The 23,619-nt window shown below is 39.5% G+C and overlaps 1 protein-coding gene across 2 annotated transcripts in view; it reads right to left on the reverse strand.

Annotated features, from left to right (window-relative positions):
- The window catches only part of MYOM1 (myomesin 1), a 142,948-nt gene that overhangs the window by 43,539 nt on the left and 75,790 nt on the right, over positions 1-23,619 (reverse strand). Inside the window, exons 15-20 of one of the 2 annotated variants that reach the window (XM_030836682.2) lie at positions 20,078-20,261; positions 19,431-19,605; positions 15,712-15,833; positions 14,246-14,533; positions 11,870-12,066; positions 1,446-1,572 (exon numbers count right to left, since the gene is read on the reverse strand). In XM_030836682.2, coding sequence (XP_030692542.1) covers positions 1,446-1,572; positions 11,870-12,066; positions 14,246-14,533; positions 15,712-15,833; positions 19,431-19,605; positions 20,078-20,261 — 1,093 coding nt within the window. The remainder of the gene's footprint in view (positions 1-1,445; positions 1,573-11,869; positions 12,067-14,245; positions 14,534-15,711; positions 15,834-19,430; positions 19,606-20,077; positions 20,262-23,619) is intronic. The other variant, XM_030836684.2, reaches the window with a different exon arrangement.

A 23,619-nucleotide genomic window follows, 5' to 3' on the forward strand; every position in this document is an offset into this window, starting at 1 on the left:
CACTTTTGTGTAGGTGGCAGAAAGAACTTAAGAAATATCGCCAGCTTCAAGAAGGCAAAAGGAAAGCCACTGTGTTTGCCTCTTGTATTAACTGAAAGAGAGTGAACTCTTGAACTTCTCTTGAGTTTCTCTTGCAATCTTTTTATTCACACCTGATAGAGATGTGATGTAGATGGACGCTCACTAAGTGAAGGCAACAAAGATGGTCCTCCAACTGCACTAAGGTTTCAAATAGAGGAAGTGGGTGGCACTGGGGGCATGGCTGGATCCACCCAGTGTGCCCAGTGTGGCCTGGTGTTCTAACGTGGTTGGAGCCAGTGCTGTAGCAGTTGTTATACAAGCTGAATACCCAACCCAAGTGGGAGAATTTAGTCATTCTGTGGCACTAAAGTATTTGGGTGTTTGAAGTTAGTGCCATTGGAAGCACAATAAAACCATCCACTAGGGACTTCCCTGGCAGTCCAGTGGTTAAGACTCCGCCTTCCAATGCAGGGGGCGCAGGTTCAATCCCTGGTCGGGGAATTAAGGCCCCCCATGCCGTGTGGTGAGGTCAAAAATTAAAAAACAAAAAGCAAACAAAAAAAACCCCATCCACTGACTATGTTGCTAGTCTGACTCTTAATGACTTAGTATATTTGTTAGTATTCAGTCTTTACATTTGTTCACTGTTGTAACTGTGTAAGAGTTAAAAGCATAGGTAATTGTTTCTGGCTTCTCCCCACTTTCATCCCTGCCCCATCAACCACCCTCTATGACAACCTCCAAAGGAGAGCATTTCCAGTCCGGTTCCAGGATCTTTATTGTGATGCAGAGTTGAGAAAAAGCTGACATAGACAGAAAGGACTCAAGGGCTAAGTGGAGAGATATAAGAGGCAGGAGGCCAGGACTGAAGCCCTAGGCAGGCATGTTAGGTCCCCTGTATGTACAGTGAAGAGCGGGGAGCAAGGGAGGAGGAGACCACAGGGAGGAGGCCACAGAGGCTGGGGCTGAGGAGACAGGGGAGGGAGGCTGATAAATGAAATGCTCCAGAGCAGTGGGAGAATGCACAACTTGGGAGTGCCAGAGGACATTTTAAGAAATTTTGCTGGCGGATGTGAATTGGATGCCCTTTAATGGCCTTGAAGAAGACAAGCAAAGATTAGAATTCCTTTTAAATAATCAAGTGGCATTCAAACTGTGTGCTTCCGTCCATCCTACTCCATGCAGAGGCTGAGCTATGGGGACTCTAGGATTTATTTGAAATATAAGAAATTTATACTCAGTTTTATATTGGTACCTATTGTTTCATAGTACTGTAGAAATATTTAACGTAAACACAAGGGGCTGAGAAAATTTGTCTCCCTTAGAAGCTGTATATATGTACCACTTAAATTTAGTTCCAGGTTGTAGGTTCCATTGGAAGAAACTCTGAGCCTCAGTGCTGAGACATGGTCTTCCCGGTTTACCTGGAACAGCAATGGTCCACTCTTCACATTTGAAGCTTGCGCTTACTGCCGAGGGTGCTCCCAAGCCAGCGATGTTCATGGCTGCCACTTGGAACTGATATACCATGTTCTCCTTCAAGTTGCTAATCTGCAACATGGACAATATCATGGATAGTGAACATTTCAGGTTTGTTTTTCTAGTGGTTTAACGTTTTATTTATTTACCTCCTGTGTTGGACATACTCTAGGGTGACCCCCCAATGAGTCACACCCTTTTGTAATCTCCCCTTGCATTGGGGTGAAACCTGAGACTTGCTTCTAGCCAACAGAACATGGCAGGGGTATTGGAATATGAGTCCTGTGATTGTATTATATCATATGGCAAAGGAGGAGGGATATTTCAGATGTAATTAAGATCCCTAATCAGTTGATTTTGAGTTAATCAAAAGGGAGATAGATTATCCTGGGCACACCTGACTATGATGTTGTGATTTATAATAAGACATATATATTTGGTTTTTGTCCCCATTCCTGGCACAGAGCTCCTAAAACACTTGGAATTTCCTAAGTGATGAGAGTTATAAAGTATCTTTTGTTGTGTTAATGAGGTGACTTTTGGAAAGCACCTAAGGATAGGGACTGGTTGCCAAGGGAACAAATCATGTGATTAGAGGGTGGGAACTTTTGGCCTCATCCCAGACCTCTGGACCTCCGGGGAGGGAAGATGGGCTGGAGATTGAGTTCAATCACCAATGGCCAATGATTTAATCAAGCGAGTCCATGTAATGAAGCCTCCATAAAACCCCAAAAGAGCAGGGTTCAGACAGCTTCCAGGTTGGTGAACACATGGAGGTGCTGGGACAGTGGTGGTCTGGAGAGAGGATGGAAGCTCCATGCCCATTCCCCATATCTTGACCTATCAATCTCTTCTATCTGGCTGTTCCTGATTTATACCTTTTATAATAAACTGATAATCTGGTAAGTAAAATGTTTCTCTGAGTTCTGTGAGCCACTCTAGTGAATTAATCAAACTCAAGGAGGAGGTTGTGGGAAATTGATTTGTAGTCTGTTGGTCAGAAGCACAGGTGACATCCTGGACTTTCAACTGGCATCTGAAGTGGGGGCAGGGTTATTCTTGAGGGACTGAACCCTTTACATGTGAGACCTGAGTCTATCTTCAGGGAGACAGTGTCAGAATTGAGTTAAATTGTAGGACACCCAGCTGGTGTCTGAGAAGTGTTGTGAGTGTGAAGTAGTGTAAGAGCAAAGGAGAAACACACAGGAGGGAAAGTGAGTTTTTCCAAAGGACTGACTTAATCAGATAGAAACTCTTAAAATGGGGTTTGGGCCCTGCCTAAAGAGAAACACTGTCATGATGGCCTTGAAGAAGCAAATACTGTTTTTCAAACTGCTTAGCCACTCACATTTGGAGAAGGACAGCCTCTAGGAGCTGAGGGTCTCAGACCTACAGCTGCAAGGAACTGAATTTTGCCAACAACAGTGAGCTTAGAAGAGGAACTCGAGTTCCAGATGAGAACACAGTCCAGCTGAAACCTGGTTGCAGCCTTGTGAGACCCTGAGCTGAAGACCCAGCTAAGCCGTGCCTAGACTCCTGACTCAAGGAAACTGTGATACCACAAACAGGGACAGTTTGTGGTAGTTTGTTACACAGCAACAGAAAACGAATGCATGTACAGATGAAAATTAAATGAATTCTAATCTTGGAATCAAAATACTCAAATTCTTGTAATATTTCTGCTCTTTACTGAGTGATCTCATATTTTCTATATCCCTCAGTATGAACTGGGTTGTTGTGGGGTAAATATATGTAGTAAAATAATAAATGTGAAAACATTTGCAAAATAGAAATGATGGAATGTATTAATGTGAAAATAATCCATGAACTAGGCTTTAAAAGAGGAGACAATGAGTAGAAGGACGTGCTCTCACTCCCTCTTGCAAGAACACCAGAATGACAACTAACTGCTGAACAATCATCGACAGGAAGACACTGGAACTCACCGAAAACATACCCCATATCCAAAGACAAAGGAGAAGCCACAGTGAGACGGTAGGAGGGGCGCAATCACAATAAAATCAAATCCCATAACTGCTGGGTGGGTGACTCACAAACTGGAGAACACTTATACCACAGAAGTCCACCCACTGGAGTGAAGGTTCTGAGCCCCACGTCAGGCTTCCCAATCTGGGGGTCCGGCAACGGGAGGAGGAATTCCTAGAGAATCAGACTTTGAAGGCTAGCAGGATTTGACTGCAGGACTTTGACAAGACTGGGGGAAACAGAGACTCCACTCTTGGAGGGCACACACAAAGTAGTGTGCACATCGGGACCCAGGGGAAGGAGCAGTGAGCCCATAGGAGACTGAACCAGACCTACCTGCTAGAGTTGGAGGGTCTCCTGCATAGGCGGAGTGTGGCTATGTGTCACCGTGAGGACAAGGACACTGGCAGCAGAAGTTCTGGGATGTACTCCTTGGTGTAAGCCCTCCCAGAGTCCGCCATTGGCCCCACCAAAGAGCCTGGGTAGGCTCCAGTGTTGGGAGCCTCAGGCCAAACAACCAACAGGGAGGGAACCCAGCCCCATCCAACAGCAGAGAAGTGGATTAAAGTTTTACTGAGCTCTGCCCACCAAAGCAACAGCCAGCTCTACCCACCACCAGTCCTGGCCATCAGGAAACTTGCACAAGCCTCTAAGATAGCCTCATCCACCAGAGGGCAGACAGCAGAAGCAAGAAGAACTACAATCCTGCAGCCTGTGGAACAAAAACCACATTCACAGAAAGATAAACAAGATGAAAAAGGCAGAGGTCTATGCACCAGATGAAGGAACAAGATAAAACCACAGAAAAACAACTAAATGAAATGGAGATAGGCAACCTTCCAGAAAAAGAATTCAGAATAATGATAGTGAAGATGATCCAGGACCTTGTAAAAAGAATGGAGGCAAAGTTCAAGAAGATGCAAGCAATGTTTAAGACCTAGAAGAATTAAAGAACAAACAAACAGAGATGAACAACACAATAACTGAAATGAAAAGTACACTAGAAGGAATCAATAGCAGAATAACTGAGGCAGAAGAACGGATAAGTGACCTGGAACACAGAATGGTGGAATTCACTGCTGTGGAACAGAATAAAGAAAAAAGAAGGAAAAGAAATGAAGACAGCCTAAGAGACCTCTGGGACAACATTAAACAAAACAACATTTGCATTATAGGGGTCCCAGAAGGAGAAGAGAGAGAGAAACGACCCGAGAAAATATTTGAAGAGATTATAGTCAAAAATTTCCATAACATGGGAAAGGAAATAGTCAACCAAGTCCAGGAAGTGCAGACAGTCCCATAGAGGATAAACCCAAGGAGAAACACGCCGAGACACATAGTAATCAAACTGGCAAAAATTAAAGACAAAGAAAAATTATTGAAAGCAGCAAGGGAAAAACAACAAATAACATACAAGGGAACTCCCATAAGGTTAACAGCTGATTTCTCAGCAGAAACTCTACAAGTCAGAAAGGAGTAACATGATATACTTAAAGTGATGAAAGAGACGAACCTACAACCAAGATTACTCTACCCGGCAAGGATCTCATTCAGATTCGATGGAGAAATCAAAAGCTTTACAGACAAGCAAAAGCTAAGAGAATTCAGCACCACCAAACCAGCTCTACAACAAATGCTAAAGGAACTTCTCTAAGTGGGAAACACAAGAGAAGAAAAGGAACTGCAAAAACAAACCCAAAACAATTAATAAAATTGTAATAGGAACATACATATCGATAATTACCTTAAACGTGAATGGATTAAATGCTCCAACCAAAAGACACAGGCTTGCTGAATGGAAACAAAAACAAGACCCATACATATGCTGTCTACAAGAGACCCACTTCAGACCTAGGGACACATTCAGACTAAAAGTGAGGGAATGGAAAAAGATATTCCATGAAAATGGAAATCAAAAGAAAGCTGGAGTAGCAATGCTCATATCAGATAAAATAGACTTTAAAATAAAGAATGTTACAAGAGACAAGGAAGGACACTACATAATGATCAAGGAATCAATTCAAGAAGAAGATATAACAATTATAAATATATATGCACCCAACATAGGAGCACCTCAATACATAAGACAACTGCTAACAGCTACAAAAGAGGAAACTGGGCTTCCCTGGTGGCGCAGTGGTTAAGAATCTGCCTGCCAATGCAGGGACGCAGGTTCGTGCCCCGGCCCAGGAAGATCCCACATGCTGCAGAGCGGCTGGGCCCATGAGCCGTGGCCTCTGAGCCTGCGCGTCCGGAGCCTGTGCTCTGCAACGGGAGAGGCCGCATCAGTGAGAGGCCTGCGTACCGCAAAAAAAAAAAAAAAAAAGAGGAAATTGACACTAATACAGTAATAGTGGGGGACTTTAACACCTCACTTACACCAATGGACAGATCATCCAAAATGAAAATTAATAAGGAAACACGAGCTTTAAATGACACAATAGACCAGATAGATTTAATTGACATTTATAGGACATTCCATCCAAAAACAGCAGATTATACTTTCTTCTCAAGTGTGCACAGAACATTCTCCAGGATGGATCACATTTGGGTTACAAATCAAGCCTCAGTAAATTTAAGAAAACTGAAATCATATCAAGCATCTTTTTTGACCACAGCGCTATGAGATTAGAATTCAATTACAGGGAAAAAAAACATGGACACATGGAGCCTAAACAGTCTTTAACTAAATAACCAAGAGATCACTGAAGAAATCAAAGAGGAAATCAAAAAATACCTAGAGACAAATGATAATGAAAACACAATGATCCAAAACCTATGAGATTCAGCAAAAGCAGTTCTAAGAGGGAAGTTTATAGCTATACAAGCCTACCTCAAGAAACAAGAAAAATCTCAAATAAACAATCTAACCTTACACCTAAAGGAACTAGAGAAAGAAGAACAAACAAAACCAAAAGTTAGGAGAAGGAAAGAAATCATAAAGATCAGAGCAGAAATAAATGAAATAGAAACAAAGAAAACAAGAGCAAAGCTCAATAAAACTAAAAGCTGGTTCTTTGAGAAGATAAACAAAATTGATAAACCACTAGCCAGATGCATCAAGAAAAAGAGGGAGAGGACTCAAACCAATAAAATTAGAAATGAAAGAGGAGAAGTTACAACAGACACCGCAGAAATACAAAGCATCCTAAGAGACTACTACAAGCAACTCTATGCCAATAAAATAGACAACCTGGAAGAAATGGACAAATTCTTAGAAAGGTATAACATTCCAAGACTGAACCAGGAAGAAACAGAAAATATGAACAGACCAATCACAAGTAATGAAATTGAAACTGTGATTAAAAATCTTCCAACAGGGCTTCGCTGGTGGTGCAGTGGTTGAGAGTCCGCCTGTCGATTCAGGGGACACGGGTTCGTGCCCCGGTCCAGGAAGATCCCACATGCCACACAGCGGATAGGCCTGTGAGCCATGGCTGCTGGGTCTGCGTGTCCGGAGTCTGTGCTCCACAACGGGAGAGGCCACAACAGTGAGAGGCCCGCGAACCGCAAAAAAAAAAAAAAAAGATTTTCCAACAAACAAAAGTCCAGGACCAGATGGCTTCACAGGTGAATTCTATCAAACATTTAGAGAAGAGCTAACACCCATCCTTCTCAAACTCTTCCAAAAAATTGCAGAGGAGGGAACACTCCCAAACTCATTCTATGAGGCCACCATCACCCTGATACCAAAACCAGATAAAGATACTACAAAAAAAGAAAATTACAGAAAATTCACTGATGAATATAGATGCAAGAACCCTCAACAAAATACTTGCAAACAGAATCCAACAACACATTAAAAGGATCATACACCATGATCAAGTGGAATTTATCCCAGGGATGCAAGGATTCTTCAACATATGCAAATCAATCAATGTGATACACCATATTAACAAACTGAAGAATAAAAACCATATGATCATCTCAATAGATGCAGAAAAACGTTTTGACAAAATTCAACAACCATTTATGATAAAAACTCTCCAGAAAGTGGGCATAGAGGGAACCTACCTCAACATAATAAAGGCCATATATGACAAACCCACAGCAAACATCATTCTCAGTGGTGCAAAACTGAAAACATTTCCTCTAAGATCAGGAACAAGACAAGGATGTCCACTCTCGCCACTATTATTCAACACAGTTTTGGAAGTCCTAGCCACGGCAATCAGAGAAGAAAAAGAAATAAAAGGAATACAGATTGGAAAAGAAATAAAACGGTCACTGTTTGCAGATGACATGATACTATACATAGAGAATCCTAAAGATGCCACCAGAAAACTACTAGAGCTAATCAATGAATTTGGTAAAGTTGCAGGATACAAAATTAATGCACAGGAATGTCTTGCATTCCTATACCCTAATGATGAAAAATCTGAAAGAGAAATTAAGGATACACTCCCATTTACCACTGCAACAAAAAGAATAAAATCCCTAGGAATAAACCTACCTAGGGAGACAAAAGACCTGTATGCAGAAAACTATATGACACTGTTGAAAGAAATTAAAGATGATACCAACAGATGGAGAGATACACCATATTCTTGGATTGGAAGAATCAATAGTGTGAAAATGACTATACTACCCAAAGCAATCTACAGATTCAATGCAATCCCTATCAAATCACCAATGGCATTTTTTACGGAACTAGAACAAAAAATCTTAAAATTTGTATGGAAACACAAAAGACCCCGAATAGCCAAAGCAGTCTTGAGGGAAAAAAACAGAGCTGGAGGAATCAGACTCCCTGACTTCAGACTATACTACAAAGCTACAGTAATCAAGAAAATATGGTACTGGCACAAAAACAGAAACATAGATCAATGGAACAGGATGAAAAGCCTGGAGATAAACCCATGCACCTATGGTCATCTAATCTATGACAAAGGAGGTAAGGATATACAGTGGAGAAGAGACAGTCTCTTCAATAAGTGGTGCTGGGAAAACTGGACAGCTACATGTAACAGAATGAAATTAGAACACTCCCTAACACCATATACAAAAATAAACTCAAAATGGATTAAAGACCTAAATGTAAGACCAGACACCATAAAACTCTTAGAGGAAAACACAGGAAGAACACTTTTTGACATAAATCACAGTAAGATCTTTTTTGATCCATCTCCTAGAGTAATGGAAATAAAAACAAAAATAAACAAATGGGACCTAATGAAACTTAAAAGCTTTTGCAAAGCAAAGGAAACTACAAACAAGACGAAAAGACAACCCTCAGAATGGGAGAAAATATTTGCAAACGAATCAACGGACAAATGGTTAATCTCCAAAATCTATAAACAGCTCATGCGGCTCAATATTAAAAAAACAAACAACCCAATCCAAAGGTGGGCAGAAGACCTAAATAGACATTTCTCCAAAGAAGACATACAGATGGCCAAGAAGCACATGAAAGGATGCTCAACATCACTAATTATTAGAGAAATGCAAATCAAAACTACAATGAGGTATCACCTCACACCAGTTAGAATGGGCATCATCAGAAAATCTACACACAACAAATGCTGGAGAAGGTGTGGAGAAAAGGGAACGCTCTTGCGCTGTTGGTGGGAATGTAAATTGATACAGCCACTATGGAGAACAGTATGGAGGTTCCTTAAAAAACGAAAAATAGAATTACCACATGACCCAGCAATCCCACTACTGGGCATATACCCAGAGAAAACCGTAATTCAAAAAGACACATGCACCCCAATGTTCATTGCAGCACTATTTACAATAGCCAGATCATGGAAGCAACCTAAATGCCCATCAACAGACGAATGGATAAGGAAGATGTGGTACATATACACAATGGACTATTGCTCAGCCATAAAAAGGAATGACATTGGGTCATTTGTAGAGACGTGGCTGAATCTAGAGACTGTCATACAGAGTGAAGTAAGTCAGAAAGAGAAAAACAAATATCGCATATTAACGCATATATGTGGAACCTAGAAAAATGGTAAAGATGAAGCGGTTTGCAGGGCAGAAATTGAGACACAGATGTAGAGAACAAACGTATGGACACCAAGGGAGGAAGCAGTGGGGGTGGGGGTGGGATGAACTGGGAGACTGGGATTGACATGTATACACTAATATGTATAAAATGGTCAACTAATAAGAACCTGCTGTATGAAAAAATAAATAAAACAAAATTCAAAAAAAATCCATGAACGATAAATAATCCTTTGAACATTAAAAATGCTTAATAAATGGAGGTACTGATGGAACCAGCTGAGTTAACAAACTTTACCTACTGTATGATTTAAGCCAAGACAAATCTGTATCCATGATCCAGTCTACACCTGATTTTATCATGAAGCTGGGTATCCATAAAGGGAAAAATAATTTGACCCTTATTTCACATCATACACAACATTTATAGGTGAATTAATAACTTAAACGTAAGTGGCAAACTGTAAAGCCTTTAGAATATAATCTATATAGCATGGTCCCAGCTGGGGCCATGGCTTTCAGGATTCCTGAACTAGAAGGCATTTCTTAAAAAAAAAAAAAGGCACAGAAATCGCTAATGACAAAGCAAATGTTGGTAAATCTGACTACAATAAATTTGACAAGAAAACAGGTGTAGTTCACCATAAGGAGAGGAAAAGTCTAGCCAATGAGACGATATAGGCAACTTACATAGCCAACAAGGATTTATGCTCAAAATATTTAAAGAACTTCACAAGGCAATAAGAAAACCCATTAGAAAAATGGGCAAAAACCTTGTTAGGCATGCTATGAAAGATTTCAAAATGGACCATAAACACAGGAAAAGATGTTCAGACTCATTCGACACCCAGATTGTCGAAACAGGAAAAGTGTGAACACACCAAGTGCTGGAAGGATGTGCAGCATTGGGAATTCTCAAACTCTTCAGAAAAACAGCAGAGAATTATGAGGTGAAGTTGGAGATAAACAAGACTCTCTGGCCTAGCAATTTCACTTGTGGGTAATAACCTAGAGAAACTAGTGCACGTATGTGCCAGCAGGCATGTACAAAAATGTTCATAGCTAAATTGTTTGATATGGCTTACAATGCCCCATGTCAATCAATAATTGAATGGGAAGGTCTACTGTGAGATGGTCATATAATGGAATACACAGCAATAAAGTCAGAGCTACTTGTACCAACATGGAAGAATCTTAAAAATAAAATTTTGGAAAAAAAAATAAAAAATAAAATAAAATAAAATTTTGGGGCTTCCCTGGTGGCGCAGTGGTTGAGAGTCCGCCTGCCGATGCAGGTTGGGGAAGATTCCACATGCCGCGAAGCGGTTGGGCCTGTGAGCCGTGGCTGCTGGGCCTGCGTGTCCGGAGCCTGTGCTCCGCAACGGGAGAGGCCACAACAGTGAGAGGCCCGTGTACCGCAAAAATAAATGAAATAAAATTTTGTTTTATGTATTCTCAGTATGCGTGTGATATTTCATAAATATTAGATGTTAAGTTAAAAGAATGTGGGCTTCCCTGGTGGCGCAGTGGTTGAGAGTCCGCCTGCCGATGCAGGGGACACGGGTTCGTGCCCCGGTCCGGGAAGGTCCCACATGCCACGGAGCGGCTGGGCCCATGAGCCATGGCCGCTGAGCCTGCGCGTCCGGAGCCTGTGCTCCGTGACGGGAGAGGCCCCAATAGTGAGAGGCCCGTGTACCGCAAAAAAAAAAAGAATGTGACATTCAGTTGGGGAAAGCACCATTCCCCGGGCCTCACCCTGCTCTTGCTCTCACAGCTTGGGGTTCTGTGAGGGAGGGGTGGTGACTTGGGTCTAGCTGACGATGCTGCAAAGAGGGGAGCCAGTAGCTATGGTAATAGTGAGACCCCTCAGGTGCTCTGAGGTGGGCCGAGCAGTGAAGGCCCACGTGTAGCAGGGAAACTCGTGGGTGGACACGTGAAGTGCCCCTTTGTGGCTATCAGAGCACTATGACAGGGGCCACTTCGCAGAGGGCAAGCTGAGTCTGGCCATCGGGTCCATGTCCCTTTATTCTTTGTGATTTGGACATTGAAAGTTAAAAATCCAGTCATTTGGATTCCGGGACTCTTAAAACTAGTCGCATATTGTTACAGATACTTTGTGAGTTAATTTTTGTAAAAAACGTAAGTTTTCATAAAAAGTATATATTCCATACTAAATATTTGAAGAAATTATGTTTATGTGTATAAATCAGAAAATACACATACTGCCTGGTTAGCCAAAATATTTCTATTCATCTTTGTATATTTGTCACAAAAGTCATGTCACTGCAGGCAAAGGACACTGGAGAAATGACAGGAATCATTGACAAGGTGCTGGGCATGTGCATGTATGTGCATGTGTGTGCATTGTGTGCATGTGGTGTGTCAACAGACATATGACACCCCGCACTACTGAAGGCCACACACTTACCTTATATGCCTCATCACTGACAGCTTTGATGTTGGCTTCTCTCCATCTTCCTGGTACCCCGTCAATTACTTCTCGATAGTTCACATAATAGCCCGTAATTTCAGCCCCTCCAGTCTTATCTGGTTGCTTCCATCCAAGAACCATTGAGTCACGAAAACTTTCAAGACAAGTGATATCATACGGTGGAGATGGTGCCGCTGTTGCAATATGAAGAGCTCATGAGTGGACAGAAATGCTTCTATGATTCTACCTGCATCAAACTGTCTCATTGGTGACACGCATGAGGGCACTAGGTCCTGTGGTGTAAAACTAAAACGTGACACCAGTAAGTAACTTAGCATCGATTTGGTATGTGAGGAAAAAAACTGACACACAGTAAAAACTGCACCACAATTATTATTCCAAAGATAAAAAGAACCTGCCCCCTCCACTCCCAAGGAGGAATAAGTTTTGAGATACTAACAGCAAAATGTTACTATTTCTAACAATATCCTGAAAATATAACTAACGATATCCTGAAAAATGATCTGTTCCCCATAAGAAGAAATATTTTTCCCAAGATATATATTTTTGTTTCTTTTTTTCAATACTTTATGTATCTTTATTGATTATTTTTCATCCTACTTTGTATATCTCAACTCTAAATTTTAGGACAGAGGTACATGCTACCTCTTCATTCCTAAAGCAATAGCATGAAAAAGTAAGATATTTTTGTTTCTTTATGTGGTTTTGTTTTCATTTGCTCCCTGAGGAAAATGACATATGTATATCAATTTCTGCCTTGATTTGCTTATTAAGAATTTCTATATATTTCCAAACAGTTAGCATTTCACCACTCAGGTACATGTACCCTTGTGAGACCTTACAACTATATAGGTTCTGTCTCCACACAGAAAAAAATCATATACTGGAGCTCAGCTAAATGCCATGTTAAAAATCTTTTTTAAAAAACAGGAACAATCAGCCATGTGATTTTTCTCTTAGTATAATACTTTTTGCTGCATTATTTTAAACCTGATGCTGGATTATCATTCATATGGCACAAAATACTACACAGCTGCCACTGTGTTTATTAGTGCTTAATCAGAAAAATATTTGGATGTTGTTTTAAAAGTCTTTCTTCATTTATGTGGATTTGTTGATGAAACTTTCACTCAACTACTGAAATTATGTTTTTTTGATAAAGAAAGAGAGGGTGGGGTGGTGGAAAGAAATCCACTAGATGTGCAATAACATTAAAAAGAATTTTCTGAATATTTATTTGGATTATCAGAGATAAAGGAACTATCTCATTCTTATTCAAAAAGATTCTCAGAACAATAAAGATTTTAAAAAATAAAATACTTTTTTTCTCTCTTTACCCCAACACCAACCTCCTTCATTCTTTACATTTTAAAGAAAAGCTTTCTTACTCTCTCTCTCTGTTTCAGAGCAATGTTGAATATAAACTCTCAAATGAATACCCTATCTCATCTTGAGTTGAAGAGGCAAATAAAGGTGTCAAAAAAGTAGAGAAGGGCTTCCCTGGTGGCGCAGAAAAAAAAAAAAGTAGAGAAGGTTACAGAAGTTAGGGATGGGATATACATAGGGGATGGGGGAGAGGCAAGATATGATTTACCAGTATATGCTTACCGTTTCATTTTTATTTGATAAGAAAAACATTGCCTCCTAGAATATATAAACCACAAATACCAAATATCCTAATCAGAAAATTCTGATTACTGATAATTAGTCTTTCTATTCTAATTCTAATTAGGTAATTAGCCTTACTGATAAATAGTCATAAGTAAATCAGTTCTGGGAATGTGGATCATATATAGTAGAATATGTGATTATAATGCCCTGTTAAACTTTTCATGACAACTCAAAGAGATATTGTTTCTTATGTTTATTTGAATTAAATGTGAAGGTAATTTGAAAACCTGAGGATGAAAAACAGAAGTTAATAACTATGATCCTGATAAAATGTTACTTTTTTGTGACATATTTTTCCTATCCATTTATTACCAAACACGGATATTTCGAAAGACCTCCCATAGGCTATGAGTATCAAATCCTTCCCCTCTCATATCTAACTCTCTCAGCAAAATGAGGCCAAAGGTGTGTCTGCCTGTTAAACCAAAGAGACTCTATAGCCAAATTACTTCAAATATTCTATTGTCATTAAGCACAATGAATTATGTGTCAAAGCCAAACCCCTATAAAATTACTTTCACAACTAATTAAACAAAAGTATTACAAATGGATAACTGAAAACATAAAATTAAGAATGAACACTGATGAAAGTGAACACAGATGGAAGAAGGTGATCTGGACAACAAGTGGTGAGGACACTCATGGAAACAGACAGGATGCTTTTACTGTTTCAACTCTCACCTAGATCCTTCTTCTTTTTCAGAGGGTCAGACTTACTTTTCCCCTTAACAGCTGCTTTCTGTAGTGGTGGGAAAAGCTCTTCCTGAACTGTTTCACTTACTTTACTCACTTCTGTTTGGCCCAGGTTGTGAGAGCTACTGGGTAGTGAAGGTTTGTTAAGTTTGCTACCAAGCAAAGCATCTTTCTTAAAAGTTGTCTGGGAGGTGTCATGCATGCCTCCCCTGGAGTCTGTTAGTCCACCTGGTATATCACTCAGTTCAGGCCACACAGCTGGAGACACTCCTCCCCCTACAATTGCCAGATAACAACAGAAACACTTTGAACCAGGACACAGTACAGAGTGCTCTTACTTCATAGAACAAACGAGAAAAACATTAGCACCACAAACAGAACAAAAGCAATCTCGGTTTAACGGAAATCACTTGGCTTTGCAAGAAATACGTAAAGCATACATTTCACATAACTTACACCAAGGAAGCATTTCAACATTTCCATATTTTCAAAATAGAAGAAATGAGAACCAAAAAACCACAGACAGAACAGAAACCATTCTGATTTGCAGGACCCAAGTAAATATAAGAACAAGCACTTCTCAGACATTTCTTGAGAGAGCTCCATTATTCAACAGAATGGGGGAAAAAAGGACCATAAAGTGCACAGGAGACAAACATTGAAGATCTTGATTATATAACAATTAGAGTTATGTACCTTACTGATATAGTAATGGTCTGTACCTCCCAACTTCAAAGACGCATGTTCACTATGTCCTTATAATACAAACATATTCTAAGGAATGTTGAAAAGTAATATGGGGTGCTAACTGAAGATAACTGATATTAAATAATCTTTCTCTTTAAATATGTGCTACTACATCACAGATTTCAATTTAATTGCCCTGAAATACCTGGGTCCCTTTCCCACCTTGAGATTGGAAGGTACATCACTGTACATACATATAATTACTTTATTACTAGTTTTATTCTGTTGGTTACTTTGCCAGCAGAGATGAAACATATCAAGCAACCACACACGTCTCGCACAAATTTTAGCAGTTTATAAAAAGCAGGTTAATGTGCTGTTACTGAGAACAAGCCAGGCTGTGCCGCAGATGAAACGGCTTTTAGGTGTGAGATGCTCTGTGTTACGGGTGATGCACCACCTCATGGAATCGGGTGGCACTTCATACTCCCGGATGAGCACGAAGTTAGAACGGAGATTCACACAAAGGGAAATATCTGAGGAAACTCGGACTGGTGAAGAGGAAAAGGCTACAGATGCACAGAATCTGGATAAGTGATGAAGATCTGTAAAATGAGAGCTATGGAAGGTTAGAGGTCACCTGGAGTCAGAGACAATGATCATCTGAGGACGGAATCATCGGGCAATACTAGAAGTTTTACACAATTTCTGAAGAGGATGGTACCTTTCGTTGTAACTTAGAAAAATTCATTTTTCTAAGAACTTACCAATAGCAGCTTTTACTTCGATTGCTTCTGAATCTTGTGAATATTCACTAAGTCCAGCTGCGTTAACTGCTCTGACCCGGAAAATATAACTCTGACCGGTAGTCAGTCCATGACAAGTAAACCTGAAAGGAAAGAAAGTTTTAAAAAAACTTTCCCAGGAGGAAGGTTAGGGAAGTTGATTGTTAGCTTAATGGAATGATCTGGCTTTATGAGAATGATTCATTTTTTAAAAGGAAGAAAAAGACGTAGAGAGATGCAGGTAACATATGTACATTAAACAAGAAGGCACCTCAGGCAATTTTCTAAATTCACTCTGTCAAACGATGAGGAGTCTTGGTTATCCCCTGCACAAACACCTACCCTTTTGAGCCTACGTGTGCTTATCAGTAAAATGGAGATAATAACGCCTACATGGTAATTTTTGTGTGAAGACTGACCATAAAGTATATACAGCACCGGAGGGCGGGGAGGGATAAATTAGGAATTTGGGATTAACAGATACACACTACTATATATAAAATAGATAAACAACGTTTGTTTATCTATTTGTACTGTATAGCACAGGGAACTATATTCAATATCTTGTAATAACCTATGACAGAAAGGAATTCAGAAAAGAATATATATTAAACAGAATCACTTTGCTGTATACCTGAAACATTGTAAATCAACTATACTTTAGTTAAAAAATTAAAAATAAATTTAAAAACTTTAGCAAAAAGTATATATAGTACCTATTACGGGGCCTGGCTATAGGAGGCATTTAATAAATAATAGGTGGTATTAATAACACGATTAATGACTATTTCAGGGATATACTTATAGCTGTAAGGCACTGGCTGCCTTAGTCATAGAGGCCTACTCACTGCCTCCCTACATGCCATGGAAGGTATAATTACTTGAGAAATTGACTCCAGAATTGTCATTTGCATTTAAGGGTCCAATAATGAGGTGCGAATCCATGGGCAGTTTGACACATAAAACAACTCCACTCTTTAATAGCTATTATGGCTATAAAGAAAAACTGTTTCATGAATCACTGTAACATTCTAATGCATCCTGAGGACTGTGAGCAGAGGGAATAACTGGTCTGCTAATGGCTCTACCACTATTAGCATGTTGAAATACTTGATAAGGGCAGTCATAATGTAGGCCAGCTCAGTTCAGTAAACATTTATTAAGCACTTCAGTGTTCCAGACACTGAGCCAGGTATTGAGGATACAAAGATGAATAAAAAATGGTGCCGGCCCTTGAGCAGCTCCATTCTATTTATGGAAAGGCAGACTCTGCCTTACCCTCCATGAAAATTTCTAAATAGTCCCCAGAAAATGTGGGGAACTCAGAGTAAACGTGAAGTACACAAACAGGCTAAATGAATCTCTTGCAAAACATATTGCCTTCTCCCGTTAGCTGGTTTGTCTTCATTCTCTCCTGTTCTGCAAAAGGAACGACTCATCCTCTGGGGGTCCTTGGACATAGAAGTGGCCAAGTCAGAAGCTGCCTAACAAGCCTGCTTGACAATTGGGATGGGGTGAGTCTCCTCTGAGGTTGGTCCTAAATCAAAGGAGACTCAGAATTTGGATGCAGGCCAGAATCCATCATCAACTTGCAAAGCTGATTGATAAAATATTCAAAAGCAAGAAAAAATAACCCTCCTCACATTAGAAACAGACACAAGGAGACAGTAAAGTATTCTGAATGTCTTTATTTTGGTGTTTATATCTCCTCAGCACTGGATTTAACCATATTGATGTTCAAAATTTGTAAAATGTTGATACTTTTTTCTGCTCATTTAAAATGCCTGCATAATTTATGACACTGGACAGCTACATGAACAAGAATCAAACTGGACTACTTTCTCACACCATATACAAATATAAACTCAAAATGGATTAGACTTAAATGCAAGATCTGAGGCCATGAAAGTCCTAGAAGATAGCATAGGCAATATGCTCTCTGACATTGGTCTTATAATATTTTTTTGGCTCTGTCTCCTCAGGCAAGGGAAACAAAAGCAAAAAGAAACAAATGGGACTACAGCAAATGAAAAAGCTTTTGTACAGTAAAGGAAACTATCAACAAAATGAAAAAGCCACTTACTGAATGGAAGAAGACATAAGCAAATGATATATCTGATAAGGGGTGAATATCCCAAATACAAAAAAAAAAACCTCATAAAACTTAACATCAAAAATCCCCCAAACAACCCAATTAAAAGATGGGCAGAGGATCTGAATAGATATTTTCCCAAAGAAGACATACAGATGGCCAAAAAGCACATGAAAATATGCTCAACATCATTAGCCATCAGGGAAATGCAAATCAAAACCACAATGAGCTATCACCTCACACCTGTCAGAACGTATATTCTCAAAAAGACAAGAAACAACAAGCGGTGGCAAGGATGTGGAGGAAAGGGAACGCTCATGCACTGCTGGTGGGATGTAAATTGGTACAAACACTACGGAAAAGAGTATGGTGGTTCTTCAAAAAATTAAAAATAGAACTACCATACCATCCAGCAATTCCACTTCTGGGTATTTTTCTGAAGAAAACAGAAACACTAATTCAAAAAGATACATGTGTCCCTATATTCACTGCAGCATTATTTACAATAGCCAAGATATGGAAGCAACCTAAGTTTCCACTGATAGATGAATGGATAAAGAAGATGTGGCATATATATACAATGGACCATTACTCAGCCATAAAAAGAACGAAGGCTTGTCATTTGCAACATGGATGAACCTAGAGGGTATTATGCTAAGTGAAATAAGTCAAAAAGAGAAAGACAAATACCATATGATTTCATTTCACTTCTATGTGGAATCTAAAAAACAAAACAAATGAACAAACGTTAACAAAACAGAAACAGACTCATAGATATAGAGAACAAACAGTTGTTTGACAGAGGGGAGCAGGGTCAGGGGTGAGTGAAATAGGTGCAGGGGATTAAGGGTTACAAACTTCCAGCTACAAAATAAATGAGTCATGGGGATGAAATTATAGCACAGGGAGTATAGCCAATAATATTGTAATAGCTTTGCAATGCTGGCAGATGGTAAGTAGACTTATCGTGGAGATAATTTTGTAATGTATAGAAATATTGAATCACTACGTTGTGCACCTGTAACTAACGTAGTGTTGTAGGTCAATTATACTTGAATTTAAAAAATAATAATAAGGGACTTGCCTGGTGGTCCAGTGGTTAAGACTCTGTGCTTCCAATGCAGGGGGCACAGGTTTGATCCCTGGTCAGGGAACTAAGATCCCACATGCCACGTAGCATGGCCAAAAAAAAGTAATAAATAAAAATAAAATAAAATGTCTGGTTAATTTACGTTCGCTAGAGCCTATTAGATCCTTGAAATCTAGTATCACACTGGGTATTAAAACACGAACAGAGGGTTAAAAAAGACAAACAGCATACAGGGAAAGAATCAGAAAAGAGCTATGAAATGATCTCTTATCATAGCTGGCATTGTGTGTTTCTAAGTGTTTAATATCACTAGTAATCCTTTTTTCAAATGTATGGCTGTAGACATGTTCAGTTTTAAGTTCATCTGGATATTCAGAGCATAATGTTTTTAATAATCTCCCTGTGTTTGATGCTTGTGCTGCTCTTTGGGTCCATGTCTGCGGTCCTTTCCTCAGCCCCTGTGGCTCCAGTGTCATACCCCCACTCCCCCCACCCACCCATCCTGCATATTCCGGTTACCTTGTGCCCTTCACGGGGTTGTTGTTGCAGGGCTCCCACTTGCCAGAGCCAACAATACTTGACTCTATGTAGTACCCGACCAGCTCCTTAGCATCTTTGGATTCCTCCCACATAACGACAACTGATGTGTCTGTATTTCTGCTTGGGATGATATTGCTCGGGGGCTTGGGGATGTCTGAGAAAAGAGGGAAATGATGGTCCAGCCCAATGTGGTTTAGAAATTCATTCTTATCACATGTGCACAGACATGCACACACATATATAAATTTTACACTAGTAGTCACGTCAAACACACAGTTCTTTTATAATATATTTGTTAAAGCAGAAAGTTTTTAAAAATATGCTAGTTTGGGAGTACAATGAGAAACTAAACACCCAGGAACATACCAACCCCTTCCAGAAAAAAATACATTAGCAATACTGTTGAAACTCCTGGAGAAGTGTACTTTTCATAATAATTCATAATAATGAAAATTTTTAATATATCAGTCAAGTACAGTCATCAATTACATTAATAATATGAAAAAAGGATGTCATGATTTTTACTTTTGAATATATACATATTCCAATAAGATTCTTGCTTTGGAATCCTCTCTTGAATTGAAGTTAAATAAGTTTACAGTGGCTCAAGCAAACTCTATACTTACCAAGTTTGTCCTCGACCATGGTCACTTCCGTTGCCTCGGAGGGCTCACCAATTCCTGCTGAATTGGAGCAGCGGACTCGGAACCGGTAGGATTTCCCCTCAGTCAAGTCAAACAGAGCAAAGCGGGGAGACTTCACAGGGAGCTCCATGTTCACCTGCTGCCAGTTTTCTGTTCCTGCATCACACTGTAGCCAGAACAGTGGAATCCATTGAAAGCACAGAAAGAATAAACTGGAACTCTAAGCCAGGCATCTTGAAGTTCGTTTATCTGCCAACAAACTACTACCTGTTATGCAAACTGGACTGCAAAAGAGATTTGGGGGAAATGGGGTATGAAACATCTGAAGTACACAGGATTATCTAAATCAAATATGGCTGTATTGTTGAACAAATATGCTGCTTTAATACTTCCCTTCCTTTTTAACTAAATAAGATCATTGGTCTACTTACAAAAGTCCTTAATTTATTTAGATGATAGTTTGGGGTCAGATACTTTTCTAATTCTTAGGGTAGGTAATTAAATTTAATATGCTATGTTAGATACTTATACTTAAATTTCCATTATGTTGTTATGAACTGTGTTATTTTAATTGCGTTTTATTTAATGTCTTATAACATCATGCAGGTCTGTGCTCATATACCATCTCCTCAGAAAGGCCCACTTGATCACCCTCCTTCCATTACCAATCTGAAAGCTTTATTTGCTCCTTTCCTATCTCTCTGTATCCCTTACTTACTCTGCTTTATTTTTCACCAAAACACTTATCAACACTTGAAATTAAATTATTTATTTGTTGTCTCCTTCATTGGAAAGTAAATTCCAGTGAAACAAGTTCAGGGAGCTGTCTTGTTCACTGCTATACCCCAGAGCCTGGAATTGTTATCTAGCACATAGTAGATAATCAACAATTTTTGTTTCTGAATTAATAAATGTTTCTGAATTCTGAATGCATAAAGTTAGTGTAAGATAAAGAAAATGTTATTTTTTTGCCCATATTTTAGAATAAATAATGGGGAAAACCAATTTAAAGATATTTTATCCTTGAAATTAAATTGATCTACAGTGACTTTGAAATCCCTGAAAGAAGGATGTGGTGTGTATTTGAGCTTAGGTACAGAATACAGTAAGAAAACTATCAGCAGTCTTCAGTAATCCTTTTTCCCTACTATTATAACTTTCAGCTCTGCCCAAGGTAGCAGAAGTGACTTTGCTCCAGAACTTCTGAACAGTTTTAAGAGACTTTTCTGGAAATCCAAACCTTGTGATAGACTGACCAGTTGTCAAGAATGATAAATTTGGGGGACAATAAGTTTATTGGTACATCACTCAGCGTAATCTTCATTGACTTGAAATGAGAGGCAATACGGTATGGTGAAAAGAACTCAGAGGCACCGATTCTGGTCCTAGCTTTGGTAACAACGAGATATGTGATCCTGGGAAAGTCACATTAGTGTCATCATCTGTAAAATAAGCAAATTTGACAAGCTAACCTCTGAAGTCCCTTGCAGTGCCTTTTATGATAATGTGTCAGTTGTGTGTGGGAGAGTAGAGAGGATAAATTCCCCCAAACAGTCAATCTGCTCCCCACTGACGGACAGAATTCTCCCAGACTTTTTATCCTTTAGTTTATGGCTTTGACTCATTTTGACATTTTCTCTCTTAGGGAACACATAAACATTTATCAGTCATTTACACTTTCATAATAAAAATAGTAGCTGCATTTCAGTGTGCTAAGAACTTTACCCCATTGTAACTCTTTAATCCCCTCAACTGTGCTCTGAAGTAGGTACTGTGGAGGTAATATTGTGTGATTACTGAGGTTTTCCAGAGGAGACTTAGGCTTGGGAAGGTTGAAAGGCAGCAATGTATAAGAGCTGGATCTATGGACCTGAGCCAGACTGCTAGGGTTCAAATCCTAGCTCTGTCTCTTCCTAGTTGTGTGATCTTGGGCAAATTATATACCCCATCTATGCTTCAGTTTCCTCATCTACAAAATAGACATAATGTAAATGAAAGTATTTCCCTCATAGAATTACAGTAAGAATTAAGTGAGTTAACACATGCAGAGCTTAGAACAGTATCTGGTCCTTGTAAACATTAGCTATTTTTATTCCTTTGATAGAAACAGAGCTACCAAGTAATACAATCCTTGCCTCTGACATGACCAGACTTCTGATAGGGGAATGAGAGAAAGAGCTGAAAACATAAGACATCTGGGGAAAAATTGGGGGGCTGAAAAGAACATAGTAGGATGGAAGGGTTGGGAGTGCTGAGACCCGATTTATCTAATTCCTCTCAGTATCAACCATTTCAGAGCTCACAGACATGGCATAACTGGTTGCAAGCCTGTCACCATGACAGGCAAGTTCGTCCTTTATGTGCAAATCCCAGGTAAAGAGTTCCATGAAGAAATGCAAGCCCAGGGGTAACCAAAGAGGCAGCACTGCTGTAGGCGTGAACATCCTGGGGATGGAAACTCGCCACAGGGCGAGAGCATGGGAACATCTCCCTTAAGAAAGGTCAACGTATTAGATAGAAGTGGTTCATCAGAGATAATCTGAGACTTGGCTCAGGAGAATGGTCTAGCATTTGGAAGTTCCTCTGTAAATGTGCCCCAGGTCTCTGGATGTGTGCTGCTCCCCTACTACCTCAATGTCCTGGCCCTTTTGTCTGTCTGTGGTGCCTGTACAGGCCTCTTTACCCACGCCGCACTCATAAATGTCCCTTCTGTTCCATACGAACAGGTGCAGTGCTGGAAGAACATTTAAATTTTAACCTGGCTCACGTATTTAGGCCTGGAAAAGTGACAGACTTTCGTGGAGAAATTCGTGTTTATGTGACCAGAGGAGATGCTCAACAGAAGCTAAAAGCTGACTCATCGCAAGAAAAGGCCTCAGTAGTAGGTTCTTACTGTGCCATTATTCTAAGAAAGATGGCAATTACTGTCACAGAGCTTATTCAGAACCGTCTTCATGTGGAGCATTTTAAAAGGATTCACTGGGGAGGGTATATTAAACACCACAGGAAGTGAATGTTTATCACTCTTTGTCTTGTCCTCTATTAAAAAAAATTGAGGGAAAAATTTTTAAATCAAGAATGCTACTCAAGTTATATTTTATTTGAAGCTAATATCTAGAAAATATAAAAATTAATAAAAATATAAATTTTTAGTATTATTTTGGTAAAATCAGAATTTCTTTGAAGATGTCCATATTACACATTGAAGAGATGATCCACTTATTGTTACCGATTTGTTAGGGATAAGAAGCAAGTGAGGAAAGCTCCTAAAGATGTGAGTTAAATGTCCTCATCAAAGAAAAGTATAATAATTAATAAAGGGAAACCACGGACCCTAGTGTTTTTAGCTCCAGTATAATTTTCTCAAGAGCTGCTAATTAGAAATAATTAAAAGGCCATAAAGATAGTCGAATATTGCTTTTACGTTGTTACCTAATTTGCAGATGTTTGCCTACACCTATATTCCTATGATATCTATTCTCTTGTAATAATTGTCAGGGAAGGTGATCTAATAGGTGTTCTGA

This window comes from Globicephala melas, chromosome 13 (assembly GCF_963455315.2).
Source record: "Globicephala melas chromosome 13, mGloMel1.2, whole genome shotgun sequence".
NCBI lineage: Eukaryota > Metazoa > Chordata > Mammalia > Artiodactyla > Delphinidae > Globicephala > Globicephala melas.